Below are 20,358 nucleotides of genomic sequence, written 5' to 3'. Positions count from 1 at the left end.
CGTTATTGTTAATCAGAAATCTATCAATCTCTACCATAAGCATATTCAATGACTGAGCATCCACAGCTCTCTGGGGCAGAGAATTCCAAAGATTCACAACTCTCTGAGTAAAGACTGTATATTGCATTTTCCATTTAATGTGAAAGGTTTGTGCTTGGTTTCATTAAGTCAATGTCAAATCAATGTTACATGTACAAATATTGTCCTGCTAACTCCACTGCCCTGTTATCCAACAAGTCATTATTATTTTTTGGTTCGAAGCCACAAATCTAAGCCTTTCTGACCTCTACGATGTAGCAGTTTTGAGTCCGAGGCAAAAAAGCAAAATGACACTGTGATGCTCTCACATTTTTAGATCTGAACTCTGCACTCTATCTTTTGAACAACTGGATTGACCGGAGAGATTGTTCTCACAGCACATCTGGAAATCCAGAAGTGGGTGCGCACTGTGCTAAAACAGGTCAAGTCGAGCGAATTACAGAGGGTTTCAGCATCAAGACAGTCCCAGCAGCTGCACCATTTTCCTTCCTCAAAAGATAGAATTCCACTTTAGCCACTAAATTGTTTTGATATATTGAGGTTTTACTTCAAATATAAAGATACATCAAAGTAAATTTCAATACCATTTAATGATCACACTCTGAGCCAAGCCAAAATTCAATTTACAGGAATTGGGACTCTACTTGCATCTACAAACATTAGTACTTGAGTAGAGCAGAGTGAAAGCCCAATAAAACTTTGCAGCAGACAAGGAGAATCAGCAATTTAGCTTGCTGTCAAAATACAATGTTTATAGTAGAGACCAATATTTACAAAAGCATCATTCACTAATTGATATTTATTAAAAGTCTTGATCTTTCAAAACTAAACAGGATTCAGCAAAGCTAAAACATGTTTATAAACCTATCTTACAATTTATAAAACATATAGAAAGCATTTATTTTCACAGTGTTTAGAGTTTGTTTTAATGTAATTAAATATCTGAAACTCCTTTCCATATTTGTTTCTTTTCATTAAAAAATCATAACAGAAACTACTCTAATTAGATTGTAACTGGTTGCAACTTTCTGGAATTAATAGCACTGAACTCTTTGACTATATATTCTCTTCAACTAGAATCCACTAAATATGCACAAAATGTAAAAATCACAAAATAATCCATGTTGCTTTAAAAAAATGTTACCAACATATTGACAACATTTTATCTTTTAGATAAGGGCGCCACAATAACAACAAAAAAAAACTTCTTTTGAATAAATTCCTTCCACACATCGACTCTTCCTGACTGGTTGATATCTGCTGCTGCTTCTGTGCTAATATTAGCACAGTATCTGTACAGGTTCTAATCTGCAATTACAGAAGGCGCTTATATTTTAACTAAAATGAGAGAACATCAGACCCCTGCTGCAATACCTTCACACAACATTGTGATTTAAAGGAACTTTGTTTTTAACACTCATTAATAGAGAAACTTCAGAAAACACTCCTCTAAACCACATTTTATTGTTAGGTTTACAAAGCCTTTCTTGTGGAAAGGAAAGGTAACACTGAGTGGCGCTGAACAAGAGGATATTTACTTGTATCGGTTCAAGCTACATCTATTAACAGATGGTGAAATCGAAATACAAGGAATTAAACGGGAACAACAAAAAGGTTACTGACGCCATCTGGTAAATCACATTCATTTTTCTCTTGCCCTGATGGTAAGTCTTCTGTTAAACCACAATATAAATCCATTTATTTAAGCAATTCATCTGAGCACACAATCACTGCACTAGGTGGCAGTCTATTCCAAAAGTTAACAACTTGTTTCAAGCAGTATCTCAACATCATGATAATTATGGATCAGGAAGGCCATTCAGCCCATCACCCATCCATAAAGGCCAGAAAGTCTCTCAATTGTAGAATTCAGTTGTTTCTTAACTAAGTCCAGGGAGATTTAGGCAAAGGTACATAGTGGACATTTAATTTTTTATTGTCCGTTCTGCATTCCTACTGAAGTAGAATTTCAACCCAGGTTTCTCAAGTCTTACCTCACAAATCAGACTTCCAGCATTTAGAGATTAGCTTTGTTGTGCTACGCCGTACTGCTAGTACTTGAATGTCTCCCCTATATCTCAGCGACCACTTGTGGAGGTAGTGCTCACCTTGTGGTCTGACCAGAGCACTGTACAGTTTGATCACAACTTCCTTTGACTTAAGTTCTCCTGCACTTAGCCATATAGCTAATCATTCTATTGTCTTTGTTGATTGCTGCTCTGCACTGCCTGATCACGTTCAGTGCTGAGGTTCCTAGATCAATGTTAATTTCATTTTTGGCTATTTCAACAGCATTCATGGAATGTTCATTTTCCTTCCTATGTCCAATACTTTGCTCATCTGCCATTTTTCTGCTCACTTACATATTTTGTCAAACTTCAGTCATTTTTGAGGTTCCCCTTTCAGATTCACTGCCCCTACCAGTTTTATATCATTTGTCAACGTATTGCATAAATCCAAGGCCAGGATTTTCAATGCCCGCTGGCATCGGGCGTGTTCAGTGGCATGAGAAAGAAGACCAAAAATCGGTTGCACTACATCGTGAAACCAGCTTGTGATTGTCCACTCAGCCCGTCGATGGCGGCCACACTCCTCCACCATCAGACTCAGGAACCTCATTGTAATACGTCAGCATTTCATTATATGGCCAGCCCGTCAGACTCATCACCCCGGTGGGAAAACACGCCAATGTGTTTCACAACAGCACATAAGCAACTGCACTTGGCAGGCTGCACTTTGCTCAGGACTTCAAGGTTTGTTTGCCTACCTTGCTTCGGGCAGCACTCGCAGTCATCAGTGCCAGGCTTCACAGACAGCGCCACATCACTTTTAGAGGGGCTCATGGGCAGGTCTCTACCTACCAGATCAGCCCTATGTGGGTGGCTTTTCAATGGCTGCTGGGCTAGGGCTTGCTTGGGGAAGGGAGAGAAGTGGTCTCAGGCAAGGGAAGAGGCTGCAGGGCGAGGGCTGTACTGTGGAAGGAGGATATCCCAGGGTATGTGTGGAGGCACATTTGATCTGTGCAAGTGGCCTCAAGATGGGGAGGGCTGAGGAGGCAGTCTCCAGAGGAGATGAGGCCAGAAAGGCATGTGAGGGTGTGTGTGAGAGAGTGAGGGGTGATGTCCCTTGATCTGGCAGTGAGTGAGGCACCAATGAATGTGTGATGGGCTTGAGTGTGTGAATCTAGAGTGATGAGATGATTGCCTTACCCTGACTGCACATATGAGATCATTCATCCTGTATCTGCATTGTATGGCCAACCTCTTCTGTGCAACATTGGCACTGATCACCACAGCCATCACCTACCAAGCCAGAGCGGCAATGTTGCTGCAAATCCCTGCGGCAAGAGCGGGGGTAGAGGGCATCACAGCGGGCCCCCACAACGTCCAGAAGGCACTCGAGGGCTACAGTCTTCTTGCCTTTCGGGGCCATGTCTTCTTTGCTGCAGCCCTGGGCTGGAAGCACTGAGCGTGGCTGTACTTTAAATGTGGTACCTGGTGAGATGAAACGGCAAGGCGACAGTGTGGCAGGTGAATCGGAGCCCGCCCACCATCGAAAGGGCGTGTTTCCCAGGGATTGCATAATTGACGTGGGTTTGGGACAGTACGGCATGAAAAGCCGCCTTTGCGGCCGGTGGGTAAAACACCATTTCACCCGCCCGCTACCACACTTAGCGCAAGTCTGGGGCGATTCTGCCCCAAGTCTTTTATGCAAATTAGAAACAACAATGATCTCAATGCCACTAAGTCTTTGCACACCATATGTGGGAATTCTCATCCCTCAGCCCAACATAATTCCTGTAACAAGTTTCTAATATTTTCTACGCTTTACCCAATTTCATACCCATTCCCAGGGTTTACCCAAATCCTCCCAGCTTTGAACTTAACTTCGAAGGACCAGGTTATGTCAAATGCCAAAACTATCTCGGATTTTCTGCAGTCCACTTAGGATGTCCCCTCCTTAAAAAAGTCAAGGAAGTTTGGTCAGGCAGGCATTTTCCCTTCTGAAACTACGCTTATTATTACACAGATAATTCTTAATTTTACTATTGACAATCAATTCCATTTTTTTATATAGCGTGTTGAAATAAGGCCCAGTAAGTCTGTAGTTGCCTATATCTGATTGGTCACCTTACTTGAAAATAAGCACCAAACACATTAGCCTGTTTCCAATGTATTTACACATCCCTAATGTCAAGTGACTCCCTAATAATGACTAGCAATGTTTTACAAATCTCCTTTCTAAGCATCCTTTACTCTGAGGTAAATACCACCAAATCCTGAGTATTTATTTGTCTTGAAACCTTTCAGACCATTTCTGACTCTCATCTCGTTTATATCAACGTTGTTAATTCTGCTGGGCAGGCATGTTGTTTTTGTTTACCTTGTGAATACTTGAAGTAAACATTCAAAATATCACTTATTTTGTTTCAAGCCTACTTGCACCTTTTCTGGTTCTCATTCTCCTTAAGCTAGGTTCAACTTAATTCTTCCCCTGGCTCCATACAAAAAGTACAATTCCTACCTTTTCTAAGAATCACCTTTCAGGATATTAGGATATTATATGGAATCAACATATAACTAGGGCAGATGGGAGGATAGTAGTTATGTGGTTAAGCACAAGAGAGGCTGATTGGCCTCCTTCTTGCTGTAACCATTCTCTGATTCTATGTTACTGGACCAGTAATCCAGAAGCCTGGGCTCACAATCCAGAGATGTGAATTCAGATCCCACAAAGGCAGTTTGTGAAATGGAGTTTTGGTTGTCATAAAAACCCACCTGGTTCACTAATGTCCTTTAGGGAAGAAAACCTGCTGTCATTACCCGGTCTAGCCTAGATGTGACTCCAGAACCACCAAAATGTGATTGATTCTTAACAGCACTCTGAATTGGCTAGCAAGCCACTCAGTTGTATTAAACTGCTACAAAAAAAAAGAATAAAATTGGCTGGACTCCCTGGCATCAACCAAGGCATCAGATCCAGGAACACCAAGCTTAGTCTACCCTGCAAAGTCCTCTTCAATAACATTTGAGAACTGGTGCCAACATTGGGACAGTTGTCTTACAGGCTACTCTAGCAACTGCCAAGTCACAGAATCATTCCTATAATCCAGTGACCCAGACTGTCCATTACCATCCCGGGCATGCCCTGTTCCAGCGATATGACAGACTCACCAGAAGTGGCAGCACAATGGTATACAGTTTGGAGGGAGGAGCCCTGGGAGTCTTCAACACATATTCCAGGCCCCATGAAGTCTCAACCCCATGAAGTCTCATCAGGTCAAACTTGGGCAAGGAAACTTGCTGATTACCACCTACCACCCTCCCTCCCTCTGCAAATCAGTCAATACTCCTCTACGTTAAACACCACTGGGCGAAACATTAAAGGTAGCAAGGGCAGTGAATGTCCTCCCAAAGTGAAAAACTACAATAAGCAGGATAAAATTCAATCCAGCCAATTACCACCCCATCATCAAAGTGATAGAAGGTGTCATTGGCAATGCTATGAAATGGCATTTACTCACCCACCACGGGTGCTCAGTTTGGGTTCCGCTAGAACCACTTGATTTCAGATCTCATTACAGCCTTGGTCCACACATGGACAAAACAGCTGAATCTGAAAGGTGAGAGTGAGATGAGAGTGACTGCCGCTCATGCTTTTAACCGTGCATGATACCAAGAAGGCCTATTAAAATTGGAGCCAATCGAGATCAGGGAAAAACTCTCCACTGGCTAGAGTCATACCTAGCATAAAGGGCGACAAAGGAGATCAATCATCTCAGCCCCAGGATATGGCTGGCGGAGTGCCTCAGGGCAGAGTGCTATATACAACTCTGGTGCCACATTATAAAAAGGATATGGAGGTACCCCGAGAGGGCGCAAAAAAAAATCTACAAACATAGAAACAAAAATATTTACAACACAAGAGGCCACTTGGCCCATCCTGTCAATCCAAAAAGATTTATCCGGTCTAATCCCACCTTCCTGCTCTTTGTCTGTAGACCTGGAGGTTACAGCACCTAAAGCACAAGCCCAAGTTTTTCAATGTGATGAGGGTTTCTGCCTCTACCACCCTTCAGGCACTGAGTTCCAGACCCCTCCCCCTCGCCCTATCCCCCCACCACTTAGTTCACCTCTAATCATTCTACCAATTACTTTAAATCTATGCCCCCTGATTATTGATCTTCCTGCTACCGGAAATGGGCCATCCTGTTCACTAGGTCCCTCATAATTTTATACATCTCAATTACATCTCCCCTCAGGAAACAAACTGCAGCCTATGAAACCTTTTCTGATAGCAAAAATTCCTGGCAACATCCTCATAAATCTAGAGATAAAAACAAAAAGCTAAAAGCTACTGCGGCCTCATAAATCTTCTTTGTACCCTCTCTCATGTGATCACATCCCTCTGGTAATGCAGTGACCAGAACTGTTTGCAGTACTCAAGCTGTGATCTAATGAGTATTTTATACAGTTTTTGCATAACCTCCCAGCTCTTATACTCTAGACCTCAGCCAAATAAAGCCAAGTATTCTGTAAGCCTTCTTGAGCATCTTATCTACCTGTCCTGCTACCTTCAGAGATCTGTGGACATGCACTCCAAGGGCCTTCTGTTCCTCTATATTTCCCTAAATCCTACTATTAATTGTGTATTCCCTTGCCTTTTATACCCACCCCAAATACATTCCCACACGCTTCTCTAAATTGAATTCCATTTGCCATTTATCTGCCCACCTGACCAGTCCATTGATAGCTTCCTGCAGTCTACTGCTTTCTTTCTCACAGTTAACCACACGGTCAATTTTCATATCATCTGCAATCCTCTTAATCATTTAACTCTAAATCATTGATATATATCTCAAACAGCAAGGGGCCCAGTACTGAACCCGACGAAATCCACTGGAAACAGGCTTCTAGTCACAAAACACCCATCAAACATAACCCTTTACTTCCCGCCCCTGAGTCAATTTTGATTCCCATGAGCTTTTCAGTTTCTGATCAGTCTGACAAGTGGGACCTTGTTGTAAATCTTGCTAAAATCCATGCAGCCTACATCAAATGTGCTCCCCTCAACAACCTCCCTTCTTACCACCTCAAAAAATTCAATCAAGTTAGTTAGACACAACCTTCCCTCAACTTCCATACTCACATTCCTTGATTAATCTGTGCATCTCTAAATGGTGATTTTCCCAATAATATGCCCACCACCAAGGTTAGGCTGACTGACCTGTAATTACTTGGGCTACCCCTTGCTCCCTTTTTAAACAACTGTACAACATCCATGGTCCTCCAGTCCTCTGGCAACATGCCTGTAGCCAGAGAGGTTTGGAAAATGATGGTCAGACCTTCCACTATTTCTTCCCTTGCTCTCTTAACAGCCTAAAATACTTTCACGGATGCTGAACAGCTTAGTATTTCCTCCCTTACTATGCTTATCCCATTCAATATTTCAAACTACTCCTTTTTAACTGCAATGACTGCTTAGTCCATCTCTTTTGTGAAAACAGACGCAAAGGCTGGGATTTTCCAGGCCTGTCGTGGCAGGAGTCGGCGCGGGAGATTCGGTGGCCCAGCCAAAAGTCCATTGACTTTCAGCAGGACCGGACAATCCCGGCAGTGGATGGGGCTGGAAAATCCCTCATGCCCTCTCTTTCTTTTCCTAATCATCTTTTTAATTTCACCCTGCACTTTCTATACTACTCTAGGGGCAGAATTTTCCCCCCCGTTGTGGGGGGGAGTTTAAGAGTACGCGCACGGAGCCGCGCCTCCAATTGGCACGCCCAATTGGGGACACGCCACAATTTTACATGGGCGGGCCAATTAAGGCCCACCCAGCGTGACGTCTGCACGGAGGTGCTATGCGCTCCCTCTGCAGGCGGGGCGGGGATTCCTTGAGCTGATAGTTCGCTCTTTCGCACATGCGCACGCAAGAGCGCACTCATCTCCCTGAGGCTAAGTGCTGCCTCAGGGAGATCGGCTCTACAGTAAAAAATGTGAAAAATAGAAAGAAAAAATTTCCCTGACATATCACCTCATGTGATACTGTCACATGAGTTGGGACATATCCATCACTTTTAAATACACTTTAATTACATTTTTAAAAACCGACATGAAATCTCATCCTGCCCGTGGATGAGGTTTCATGCTTTTTCTAATGCCCGCCAGGGCTCCCGGCCTGCCCGCCAATCTTAAGCTTGGATGGGCAGGTCCATTAATTACTTTAATGACTCTGTCAATGGCCTCAATTGGCCATTGACAGGTCGGCGGGCACACAGCTGATTCTGCTGAGCCCCCGCCCACCTGGAAATTTAAATGGGGTGCAGTGACATCGGGAGTTCCGCCCGACGCATTCCCATGTCATTTTATGCATCGGTGAGCGGGCCCCGTCCCCCCCGCTCGGGAAATCCTGGCCTAGGTTTTCTACAGATGCTTTTGGCATCTGGTATAAGCTTTCTTTTATTTTTGCCTTCCAAGGATGATAACAGAAAGGTGAGGTCATATCTCTCAGGAAAGGATGATCAGGCTGGCTCTCTTTTTCTTGAAAACAGGATGCTGGGGAGTAACCCAACAGAGGTCTTCAAAATCATGCAAGTTTTGATAGCGCATATATCGACAGAGTTTTTCTAATTATGGAGAGGGGCAAACATGAAGCCATTAAGGCAAGATGGTCATCAATAAATTAAATAGAAAATTCAGAAAAAAGAACTCCTTTGCCCAGAGTGGTGACAACATGGAACTTGTTACCAGAGGGAGTGGTGGAGGGCAATAGAATAGATGCATTTAAGGAAAGTCTAGATAAGCATATGAGAGAGATGGGGATAGAGCATTACGCTGATGGAGTTAGATGAGGAAAGGTAGGGAATGGCGTAAGTAGAGCGTAAGCACCAACATGAACCAATGGTCTGTTTCTGCACTGTATATTCTATGTAATTCAATGATATTTTCGTGTCCGAAAACCAACTATTTTCAGCTGCTTCATTAATGACCTTTCCACCATCATCAGGTCAGAAATGGCGATGGTCGCTGATAACTGCACAGTGTGCAGTTCCATTTGCAATTCCTCAGATAATGAAGCAATGCATACCTACATGGAGGAAGGTCTGGACATCATCCAGGCCTGGACTGATAAAAGTGGCAAGTAACAGTCACATCATTCAACTGGAAGGCAATGACCATTTCTAACATTTGAGATTAATTATCTTCCACCTGAAATGTCCTGGGGGTCATCGTTGGCCAGAAACTTAACTAGATCAGACATTTAAATACTGGGGCTACAAGAATCGGTCAGAGGCTGGGTATGCTGCAATGAGTGACTCACCCCCCAAAGCCTGTCCACCACTATAAGGTATAAATCAGGTGTGCGTGATGGAATACTCTCTACTTATCTGGACGAATGCAGCTCCAACAATACTCTAGAAACCTGACACCATCTAGGACAAAGCAGCCCGCTTGATTGGCACCCCAACCACACCTCAAACATTCACTCCCTCCACCACCAATGCACAGTGACAGCAGTGTGTGTCATCTACAAGCTACACTGCAGGAACTCACCAAGGGTTCTTCAACAGCACCTTCCAAATCTGTGACCTGTACCACCTAGAAGGACAAGGGCAGCAGGTGCATGGGTACACCACCACCTGCAAGTCCCCTCCAAGTCACACACCATCCTGACTTGGAGCTCACCTCCATTAAATACCACAGAGAGTCTGCACTCAACATGTATGCCTGCAGTTATCCTGAGAATCAAGGAGACATTAAACATCTAACCTGGCCCTAACCTTAGATAGCTCATACGCATGACCTGTGGTCTTCCCCAACCTACCTATTTGAAATCACCTACAGGCGGAACTCAATCAAGCCCTTTAACACTTTATATAGCTCTATCATATCACCGCAAAGTATATGCACTTATAAAGGGAAGCCTTTCTGAATAACTATGGTCTTTTAAGTGATCGTCCTCATAGCCTTCTTCTGAACTTTTTCCAAAGCTTCAATGTTGCCCACCATGTGAGGAACCAAAATTGGGTTTGGTTTTCAAATGCAGTCCAACTAGGAATGTGTTTTATATTGAATTATTCAATTTGTGCAACTAAATAACCTTGAAGATGCTGCAGAGGAAATTTGCTATAAGGAGTAAGAGAACAATTCTGCAGGATTTATCCAGGGTTATTATGCTGCAACAGACCATTACCTGAATTATAAGTAAGTTTAACTAAAATCCATTTTCTTTGTGTGTGTGTCCACTGTGCTTTGTCTTAAGCTGTTTCTCTGACTTTAATGTTAAATATACTCCAAGCATGCAACTGACGTTGGGTTAACTGATGTTAGGTTAAACGTGCACAGAGTAACTTTAGAAAGGATTTTTGAAATTTCTGGGAATTTTAGTGGTAAATCACTGACTTCTTTGCTCAAAGTTCCTGCTTTCAAACTAATGTTCTTAACTGCTAATTTTTTTCTTAGAATAGTAATGACTGAAGAAGCATGAAGCATTTAATTCAAGAAACACACTAGTGCCCATTGGTCTAGGAAAGAGAAGGTTGAGGAGTAAACTGATAGAGGTATTTAAAATGCTGAAGGGGTCTGACAGCGTAAATGTACAGATGATTCTACTTGTGGAGGAATGCAAAACTAGGGGTCGTAAATACAGGATGGCCACTAATAAATGCAATAAGGAATTCAGGGAAAACTTCTCTACCCACAGAATGGTTAGAATGTGGAACTTGCTACCAGAAGGTGTAGTTGAGGTGAATAGCATAGATGCATTAGGGAAGCTAGATAAACGGGGAGGTGATAGCGTAGTGGTATTGTTGCTTTTCCTGAGACTCAGGGTAATGCTCTGAAGACCTGGGTTCAATTCCTACCTTGGTAGATGGTGGAATTTGAATTCAATAAAAATCTCCAATTAAAAGTCTAATGATGACCATGGAATGATTGTTGTAAAAACCCATCTGGTTCACTAATGCCCTTTAGGGTAGGAAATCTGCTGTCCTTACCTGTCTGGCCTATATGTGACTCCAAATCCACAGCAATGTGGTTGACTCTTAAATGCCCTCTGAACAAGGGCAATTAGGGATGGGCAATAAATGCTGGCCCAGTCAGCGGTGCCCACATCCCATGAATAAATAATTAATAAACTAGATAAAACACGAGGGAGAAAGGAAGAAGGATGTGCTGGCAGAGTTAGATAAAATAAGGTGAGAGGAGGCTTTATTGGAGCACAAACACCGGCACTGACCAGGTGGCAGAATCACATATTTCTGTGCTGTAAATCTATGTAAAATGCTTCAACAACTGAGAAGTAAAAGATGTTGTTTAACCAAACTGCGTAGGAAACATGACTGTTCAAATAACTGAATAACTTAAACTCCTGATTTTGTATTTCAATTAATCGAAAGGAAAAGTTGCAAACTTACTCCGTGGTGTTTGCATTTTTGAAAAATTGTACAACGTGAGTTATGTCACAAAATCCAAACTCAGGTGTTATTATTCAAACTATAAAACAGCAAACAAAACTGGGAAAGGAGCTGAAAGTAAAGGCTAATATGACCAGCAATGTACAGGTGACAAAATTTGTAACAGCCTCTTTTAAACAAATCTATTTCTAGTTAATAAGGCTGATTTTGCCAATGCGTACTTGGGCGCATCAACTAGGAAATGATGGGCATACACCGCAGAGTATTCCAATCCGGGGCCAAAAATCGAGAGGGTCTCATCCATGACTTCAGGATGTGATCCCAGCAGCTGAAGCTCCACTTCCAGAGCACATATTCGTAGAATCAGTCCTTTGGTAATCAGATGCTGACATATTTTAAATGAAAGAATAGGACGGAATCGTCCCAGATTTGCATTAAGTGCACTAGTGGGCAGGAAAAAGGACGCTTTACCCGCTGTCTGCAGTGGCAGGTTTTCGCGTCTTATCATCCCAATCCCGCCTCATTAATCATGCATTCTGGGAAACATGCCGTTTCACTGGCAGGCAGGCTCTGATTTGCCTGCCACACCATCACCTCACCGCTTCATCATGCTGGGTGTCATATTTAAAGTGTAGCTGCGTGCAGGCCTCTCAGTGATTCAAGCCCAGGACTGCTGCACAAAAGTCATGGTCCCGAAAAGCAAGAAGACTGCTGGCCCCAGATTCAGAGATACGTCCCTGGGACGCCTTTTGGATGCCGTGGACACCTGCCGTTATGTCTTCTACCGCCGCTCTAGCCACAGATGGGGCAGCAACATCACCAATCCGGCTTGGGAAGCGGTGGTCAGTGCCAACGCTGCCCACAAGAGCTTGACCATCAAATGCAGAAAGAGGATGAACGATCTCATCCAAGCTGCCAGGGTAGTTAGCCACCTCATCACTCTAAACTCATATACTCACATGCCCATCGCACATTCACTGACATCTCACTCACTTCCAGTTCAATGCACAATGTCACTCACTCTTTCACACATACCCTCACATCTCCATCAGGCTTATATTCTCTGGAGCTCATATCCTCAACCCATCCTCGCCATACAAACATTCCACATAGTGCCATGTGTCCTGCTCGCACTCTCTCCATCTGTCTTCATACAGGAAAAGCTGGCACACAGCAGCAGGGAGATGTCCCAGACCAGGGGTGAAGTGGCCCACATTAAACCCCCTCACTCACTTTGAGGAGCATGCCAGTGCGCTGACTGGTGAGGACGTGGACCGTGCCTGTGGCAATGGTCGGCAGCGAACACCCTCGTGAGGATCCTGCACCACATCGTTCCTATCTCAACATAACTGTGAGAGCTCTCTCCCCTGCTTTTCACTCTGCTGCCATGCACTAATTATCTCTACTTTGGTTCACAGGGAGCTCTGCCAAGATACCAACACCCTCAGCCAACCAGTCCCTCAGCTCCATCCGCGTCCTCACCTCCAGACAAGAGGATACCTCCTCCATTGAAAGCTGGAAATAAGCAGCCTGGAGGACCCATCACAGCACTTACCCACGCCCTGCAACAGCGCAGAGACACTCACATTGGTGGATCCTAGATCTAGAGCAGGCTCAGGTTCACAATCTCATGGTCACCGCACTGACACATGTCTACAGCAGGAGGAGGCAGGTTCAACCGAGTTCCCCAGCACTTGGAGGAGTGCTGGGGAAGAGGCATCTGTGATGTCAAGTCAGATGTCAAACCTCTGAATTTGGCCTTCCAACTAATAATGGAGAGTCAACGAAAGGTGGGGAAACTTCACACAGAGCTGTTGGAAGCCTTCAACAGAGTAACACACGAGTTGGAGGAGTGCGTCCACCTGTTGTCTGATGAAGAGTGCGTTTATGGAGGTCTCCATGGGGAGGATGGCGGACGCCATTGAGACGCTGGTCCAGCAGAATGTGAAGATGCGTGCAGACCTGCACTCCATCACAGCAGCCGTGGGTGAGCTCCTGCAGTGGCAACGCGAAGGGCAAACGGGGCACCTCGATGTCCCTCCAGGTGCTTCTTCTCTTCAAGGAGACAAGCTGGGTCCCTCTAGCACCCAAAGGGAGGAGCAGCAGCAGCTGGACACTCCTGGGTCATCCACTTAGGAATCTCAGAGGCTGTCCTCTCCCTCTGAGTCCCCTTTGCCTGTGACCCCCTCAGCCTCGTCCTCTGTCACTGCAGAGGGACCAGCTGGCCCTGAGGGCCTGAGGCCCTGAGGGCAGCCAAAGCAAGCCAGGACCCTCAGGGCCTCAGCTCTCCAGAGGACCCACACTGAAGTCATCAGAGGTAACAGGGCCAACCATTGCACAGGCTGTCTCCACCCCTGCTGCAGAGGTCAGGGCAGCACCTACAAGTGGCAGGCCTAGAAAAATGAAGAATTTCTGATCACAATTAGTTGTACGGGTGAATACATTTTGTCACTTTTTAATCGGAAAATATGTTCATTTTCACTGAATAATGCGTAATGGTGTCTTTCAGCTTCATTTGCAGAATTCGCAAGTCCTTCCCCTGCATCTGCCTCCACCCCCCTACCACGCACCCACCAACAACCTACTAGCAGTTCAGCTGCATGCAGCCGGCCCACAAGTGATTCTGGAGTGTGTGTATGTGGCAGGGCCTTTCAGAGCCTTGTGCAAGCACTCTCCCACGCACGCGGATCCTTCCTCCCTCACACTCACCTCATCGTCCCGAGCATTTTCAATGCTGCTGACTGGGGTAATCTTTCAGTTGTGCAACTGAGCTGACCTGCATCTCCATCCACCCACTGATCGCACTCCCATGCAGTACCTGCTCCCACCCAACGTGAGGCTCCACTCACTTTTGATTTTGCAAGATGGTTGTAGTGAAGTATGTCTTTAGCTCTCACATCCTTTCCCGTCCCCCAGTCACCCATGTCCTTTCCCCTATCACTGTTCATCACCCCGCAACATCACCTTCCACCTCCCCACCGTTGCTTACCAGCCACAGCCCTTTTCTTTCCAGGAGGTCCAAGTGAACGTGCACGTTCCCTATCTCCCTGAGAATCCCATCCACGTTGACCTCCCCGACCTCTTCCTTCCCACCCCCAGGGTCTGTGTCTGCCTCCAAGTCCCCACCAACCACCCTCACCGTCTCTTCTACCGCTACCGTCGCACCCTCATGCTCCCACTCTACCGGTTCACTCTACCCTCTCACATTCTCACCATTCCCTTCTGCCACGCCCACCCTTATTTTGCTCCGCAGGAAGCAGTCATCAACTCCACAGACCCCTCCTTTAAATGTTCACCTGGACATCCCCCCTCACTCCTCCCTACCTCCTTCCCCCCTCCAAACTCCTTCCACCCCGGCCAAACTCCTTCACTCACACCTTCCTTCTCCCCCTTATACATATCTCCTCAGTTGCCACATTCTGCCCCGTGACACCTTCCTCCCCTGTCCTCCCTCCCCACTCCCAACCTCAACACCCCTTCCCCCTGGCACCAACATACCCCCCTCCCAACCCCTCCGCCATTGGTACACCTTCCTCTCCCAGTCAAACCTGGACCTTCCTCTCCCATCATCTCCCTTCACCCCCCACCCCGGACCCTGTACACCTTCCTCTCCTATTCACAGCTGGACCTTCCACTCCGCTCCTCGATGATCACCCATAGCCCATGGCCAAGACATTGATGTCATAGTCATAGAGGTCTACAGTACAGAAAAAGGCCCTTCAGCCCATCGAGTCTGCGCCAGTCAAACAAGTACCTAACTATTCTAATCCCATTTTCCAGCACTAGGCCTATAGCCTTGTAAGCCATGGCATTGCAAGTGCACATCCAAATACTTCTTAAATGTTATGAGGGTTTCTGCCTCTACCACCCTTTCAGGCAGTGAGTTCCAGACTCTCATCACCCTCTGGGTGAAAAAAATTCTTCCTCACATCCCCTCTAAACCTCATGCCCTTTACCTTAAATCTATGCCCCCTGGTTATTGATCCCTCCACCAAAAGTTCCTTCCTGTCTATCCTATCTATGCCCCTCATAATTTTATACACCTCAATCATGTCCCCCCTCAATCTCCTCTGCTCCAGGGAAAATAACCCCAGTCTATCCAATCTTTCCTCATAACTAAAACTCTCCAGCCCAGGCAACATCCTGGTAAATCTCTTCTGCACTGTCTCTAGTGCAATCACATCCTTCCTATAATGCAGATTCCAGAACTGCACGCAATACTCTAGCTGTGGCCTAACCAGCATTTCATTCAGTTCCAGCATAACCTTCCTGCTCTTATACTCTATGCCTCAGCTAATAAAGGCAAGTATCCCATATGCCTTCTTAAGCACCTTATCTACCTGTCCCGCTACCTTAAGGGATTGGTGGACATGCACACCAAGGTCTCTCTGATCCTCGGTGTTTCCCAGGATCCTATCATTCATCGTGTATTCCGTGCCTTGTTTGTCCTGCCCCAGTACATCACCTCACACTTATCTGGATTAAATTCCATTTGCCACTTATCAGCCCATCAATATCCTCCTGTAATCTAAGTCTTTCCTCATCGCTATTTACCACCCCACCAATTTTCATGTCAACCGCGAACTTACTGATCTAATCATCCCTCCTACATTCAAGTCTAAATCGTTTATATACACCACAAACAGCAAGGGACCCAACACCGATCCCTGTGGAGCCCCACTGGACACAGGCATCCAGTCACAAAAACACCCCTCAACCATCACCCTCTGCTTCCTGCCACTCAGCCAATTCTGGATCCAATTTTCCAAATTGCCTTGGATCCCATGAGTTCTTACCTTCGTTATCAGTCTCCCATGCGGGACCTTATGAAAAGCCTTGCTGAAGTCCAAATAGACAAAGTCAAATGCATTGCCCTCATCTACACACCTCTTCGAAAAATTCAATCAAATTGGTCAGACGTGACCTCCCCTTAACAAAACCATGCTGACTCTCCTTGATTAATCCCTGCTTCTCCAAGTGTAGATTAATTCTGTCCCTCAGAATTGTTTCCAATAGTTTCCCCACCACTGAGGTTAGACTGACTGGCCTGTAGTTCCCTGGTTTATCCCTTCCTCCCTTCTTGAATAACAGTGCCACACTGGCTGTCCTCCAGTCCTCTGGCACTTCTCCTGTGGCCTGAGAGGTATTGAAAATTATTGCCAGCACCCCTATCTCCTCCCTTGAATCACTCAACAGCCTGGGATACATTTCATCCAGGCCTGGAGATTTATCTACTTTTAAGCCTGCCAGACCACTTAGAACCTTCTCCCTTTCTATGCTAATTTCTTTAATTATATCACAGTCCTTCTGCCTGATTTCCATACCCATGTCGTCCCTCTTACTTGTGAACACCGTCAGAAAGTATTCATTTAGAACCCTACCTACGTCTTCCGGCTCCACACACAAATTACCACTATGGTCCTTAACGGGCACTATTCTTTCCCTAGTTATCTCTTACTCTTAATGTACTTGTAAAATAACTTTGGATTTTCCTTTATTTTACCTGCCAATGTTTTATCATGCCCCCTTTTTGCACTCCTAATTTCCTTTTTAAGTTTCCCCCTACACATTCTATATTCTCCTCTAGGGCTTCCGCTGTTTTGAGCCCTCGGTATCTGCCAGAAGCCTCCCTTTTTCTCATTATCCAGTCCTGTATATCCCTCAACATCTAGGGTTCCCTAAATTTGTTGGTCTCACCCTTTGTCTTTACTGGAATATGTTGGCCCTGTACTCTCCTTACTTCTTTCTTGAATGAGTCCCACTGCTTTGACGCAGATTTACCTAGAAGTAGCTGCTCCCAGTCCACTCTGGCCAAATCATATCTGATCTTATTAAAATCAGCCTTCCCCCAGTTTGGAACTCTGATTTCTGGCCCATCCTTGTCCTTTTCCATAACAATCTTGAATCTAACAGAGTTATGATCACCATCTGCAAAATGCTCCCCCAGATAGCTCTACCACTTTCCTGGCTTCATTCCCTAAAATTAAGTCCAGGACCTTCTACGTACTGGTTTAAAAAGCTCTCCTGGATGCATTTTAAGAATTCCGCTCCCTCTAAACCTATCACACTATGACTAATCCAGTTAATGTTGGGGCAGTTGAAATCCCCCACTATTACTACCCTATTATTTTTACACTTCTCTGAAATTTGCCTACATATTTGCTCTTCTATTTCTCGCTGACTGTTTGGAGGCCTATTGTACACTCCCAGCAATGTGATTTCCCCTTCTTTGTTTTTAAGTTCTACCCATATGGCTTCATTTAAGGAGTCTTCTAAGATGTCTTCCCTCCTTACTGCCCGAAGCAAACCCTCAACAGTGACCTTCCACTTTCCGCGAGCTGCTTCGCATATAAATCCACTCAGCATGCGATGCACGTGTTCCTCCGGGGTCCGGTAGCTGTTGGGCTCCAGCATCTTCTGCTCCTCGGATGTCCACGAAGTGAGCAAAGCTCTGACGGTAAGTCCCGGCTTCTGCACATCACACTTGTCAAGACGTGTTCTGCACCAGCGTGTTTTCCTGCCGACATGAGCGGTAAATTTGACGTGGGGGAATGATTCCAGCGAGCAGGGCTTATAATGATATGCAGATGTATTAAAATGAAGTTCCCGACATGTGGCGGCGGAAAAGGTGGCCCACCATCGATGGGCAGAGTGGACTATTGCAAACTGGTTTCACAACAGCGCAAAACCGATTTTTGGCCTTCCCACCATATGGTCTGCTCATACCCGCCATAACGCCCAATGCCAATAGGGACAGAAAATTCCGTCCATAGTGTTTATAAGCATAATTGTAAGGGTCCTTACACAATCACTATATCACTTTAATGCAGTTTACATTTTAATCTAATGCCACCACTTCAGCATCAATGCACAGAAGTTTTAACTTTGCACTGGCCCAAAATCAGCTGTTTAACTCAGGGGTCACATTACTAATGGAACACTCCAGTGTATTTTGGCTCAAGTGCTGAAACCACCTGCCAGAAGCGGTTTCACACATCATTGACTTGTTTGGGTAGCCTAGTCACTCTTTAAATGTAAATGGGGTCTTTTGACAGTTACAAGCATATGAACACTTCCACCTGCATTCCAATTTACCAGTAGGTGCATTGTAATATCTGCCAAGCACAGTATTTCAATCCAGCTGCCATAATAAGATTTTGTATTGAAGCAGTGAAGATCCAATCTGCTGTGCCACAGATGCACATTTACAAATTATCATGGACTGTATTTCTAATCTTGAACGTGACATCAAAATAAGAAAGAAAATGAAGCTCAGATATTTTCCGCAAGGACAATAATTAGCAGCAACGTCATCCTGGGCTATTCTCCAGCACAGCTTGCTGCTCAAATTATGTAGCCTAGTACACACTAGTTCATACAGATGCCCTCTCTGTAGAGGAATGGTGTGTGAGCTGAAGTGGCTATTATACAAATTAGAAAAACAATTGTAGAATTTGAAATAATAAAATCACATTTTACAGCTGGCAAAATCTAGGGGCTTGATGTGATATTTGGACCAGTACAACTGGAATCCTACTTGCCCTCTTCGCAAGTTGACTTTAAGGCTTGCTTTATATTACTATACATTCTGTTTTTTATAGAGTAGCTAGGTGTCTAGGTTTTGTATTTTTTCACCAAATGCATTCTCAGTCTTCATATTGATTTAATCTTTATTGCTTTCTTTTTTCTTTCTGCTCTCTCTTATTGTTCTTTAATTTATTTTCATGTTGTTACCCTTATCTTACATCTTTTACCCTCAGCTTTAGCTTTCAAGATCTGCTACTCTATGCACTGTACCTTTTTTAATATAAATGTAGGATTTATATAACTGTCCTTTTGCTGGAGTGAGAGCTGTCCATTCCAGTCAAACTTACAGAAGCTGCTACTGACCTTGTGCACTATTGTTAGAGAGGATGAAAGACTCGAACATGAGGTGTTAGATTTTGAAATCTTAACTCTATGTTGTGTCCTGATGGAACAGGCTATTCACCATATTTCATACAATACAGAAACAACAGGACTTACTCCCACTGACTAAGTACAACAGATTTTCCCATTGAAATTAGTGATTTTCACTATGTGAAATGGTGTGCAGCGTTCAAAAAGTAGCCATCTTTTCACATGGCTGTGCAGGAGAATCAAATATTTAACAAAACAGATTAAAAAGAAATCAACTCAACATAATCACAGCTCCATCAGGTATTAATTGCTAAAGGAAATTAACAAATAATTTTTTTATTCGTTCATGGAATGTAGGTGTCACTGGCTAGACCAGCAATTATTGCCCATCCCTAATTGCCTTTGAGAAGGTGGTGGTGATCTTTAAGTATCTAAAAAGACTTCAAAAAATATTTTGGCTATGTACATTTTCAGAAAATGTACTGGCATCTTCTTTTAGCCAGTCTGACATACTGCAGGTAAAAAAACAGCATTTCAAAATTGCTTTGAAATAACACTTCCAGCACCCATCTTTTGCTGTTCAGCACGTACAGCTGGTCAACTTCAGGTTCACTCTTGCTGTTATTGTGAACTTTTTTTAAAAATTGATACACTTTAGCTCAACATTTAATTGGCTTCTTTCAGTCCTCTCTCAGGTGATATCTGTGTTCAAAATTATCACTCAAACATCAGAAAAACTTCAATTGCATAACAACTGTCATAGCTCGTTAAAGTAACCCTACAGCAAGTTAAAAATAGTAAAAACATTTTGACTTCCTTCTGCCACTGTCACGTCGATAATCAACAAAACAATTCTTGCATTGACAGGAATTGCACTGACTTCACTGTGACCACATGCCCAGTGTTCCAGCTTTTACAGATCAACAACCCCTCTGTAAAAAACCATCTTCATGATAAAAAAGAATTAACAGTTCCTGATTCCACCTACCTTTTAGTAAAACTATCAC

The 20,358-nt window shown here is 44.3% G+C and overlaps 1 protein-coding gene across 1 annotated transcript in view; it reads right to left on the bottom strand.

The window, feature by feature from the left end:
- The window catches only part of LOC144689691 (doublesex- and mab-3-related transcription factor 1-like), a 181,101-nt gene that overhangs the window by 153,272 nt on the left and 7,471 nt on the right, over window positions 1-20,358 (bottom strand). Inside the window, exon 3 of the mRNA XM_078557002.1 lies at window positions 9,128-9,139. Within this exon, the coding sequence (XP_078413128.1) occupies window positions 9,128-9,139 (12 nt within the window). The remainder of the gene's footprint in view (window positions 1-9,127; window positions 9,140-20,358) is intronic.

Source organism: Cetorhinus maximus, chromosome 2 (genome assembly GCF_964194155.1).
Source record: "Cetorhinus maximus chromosome 2, sCetMax3.hap1.1, whole genome shotgun sequence".
NCBI lineage: Eukaryota > Metazoa > Chordata > Chondrichthyes > Lamniformes > Cetorhinidae > Cetorhinus > Cetorhinus maximus.
Note: the sequence above shows the minus strand (reverse complement) of the source record. Positions and strands in the feature narration are given on the sequence as shown.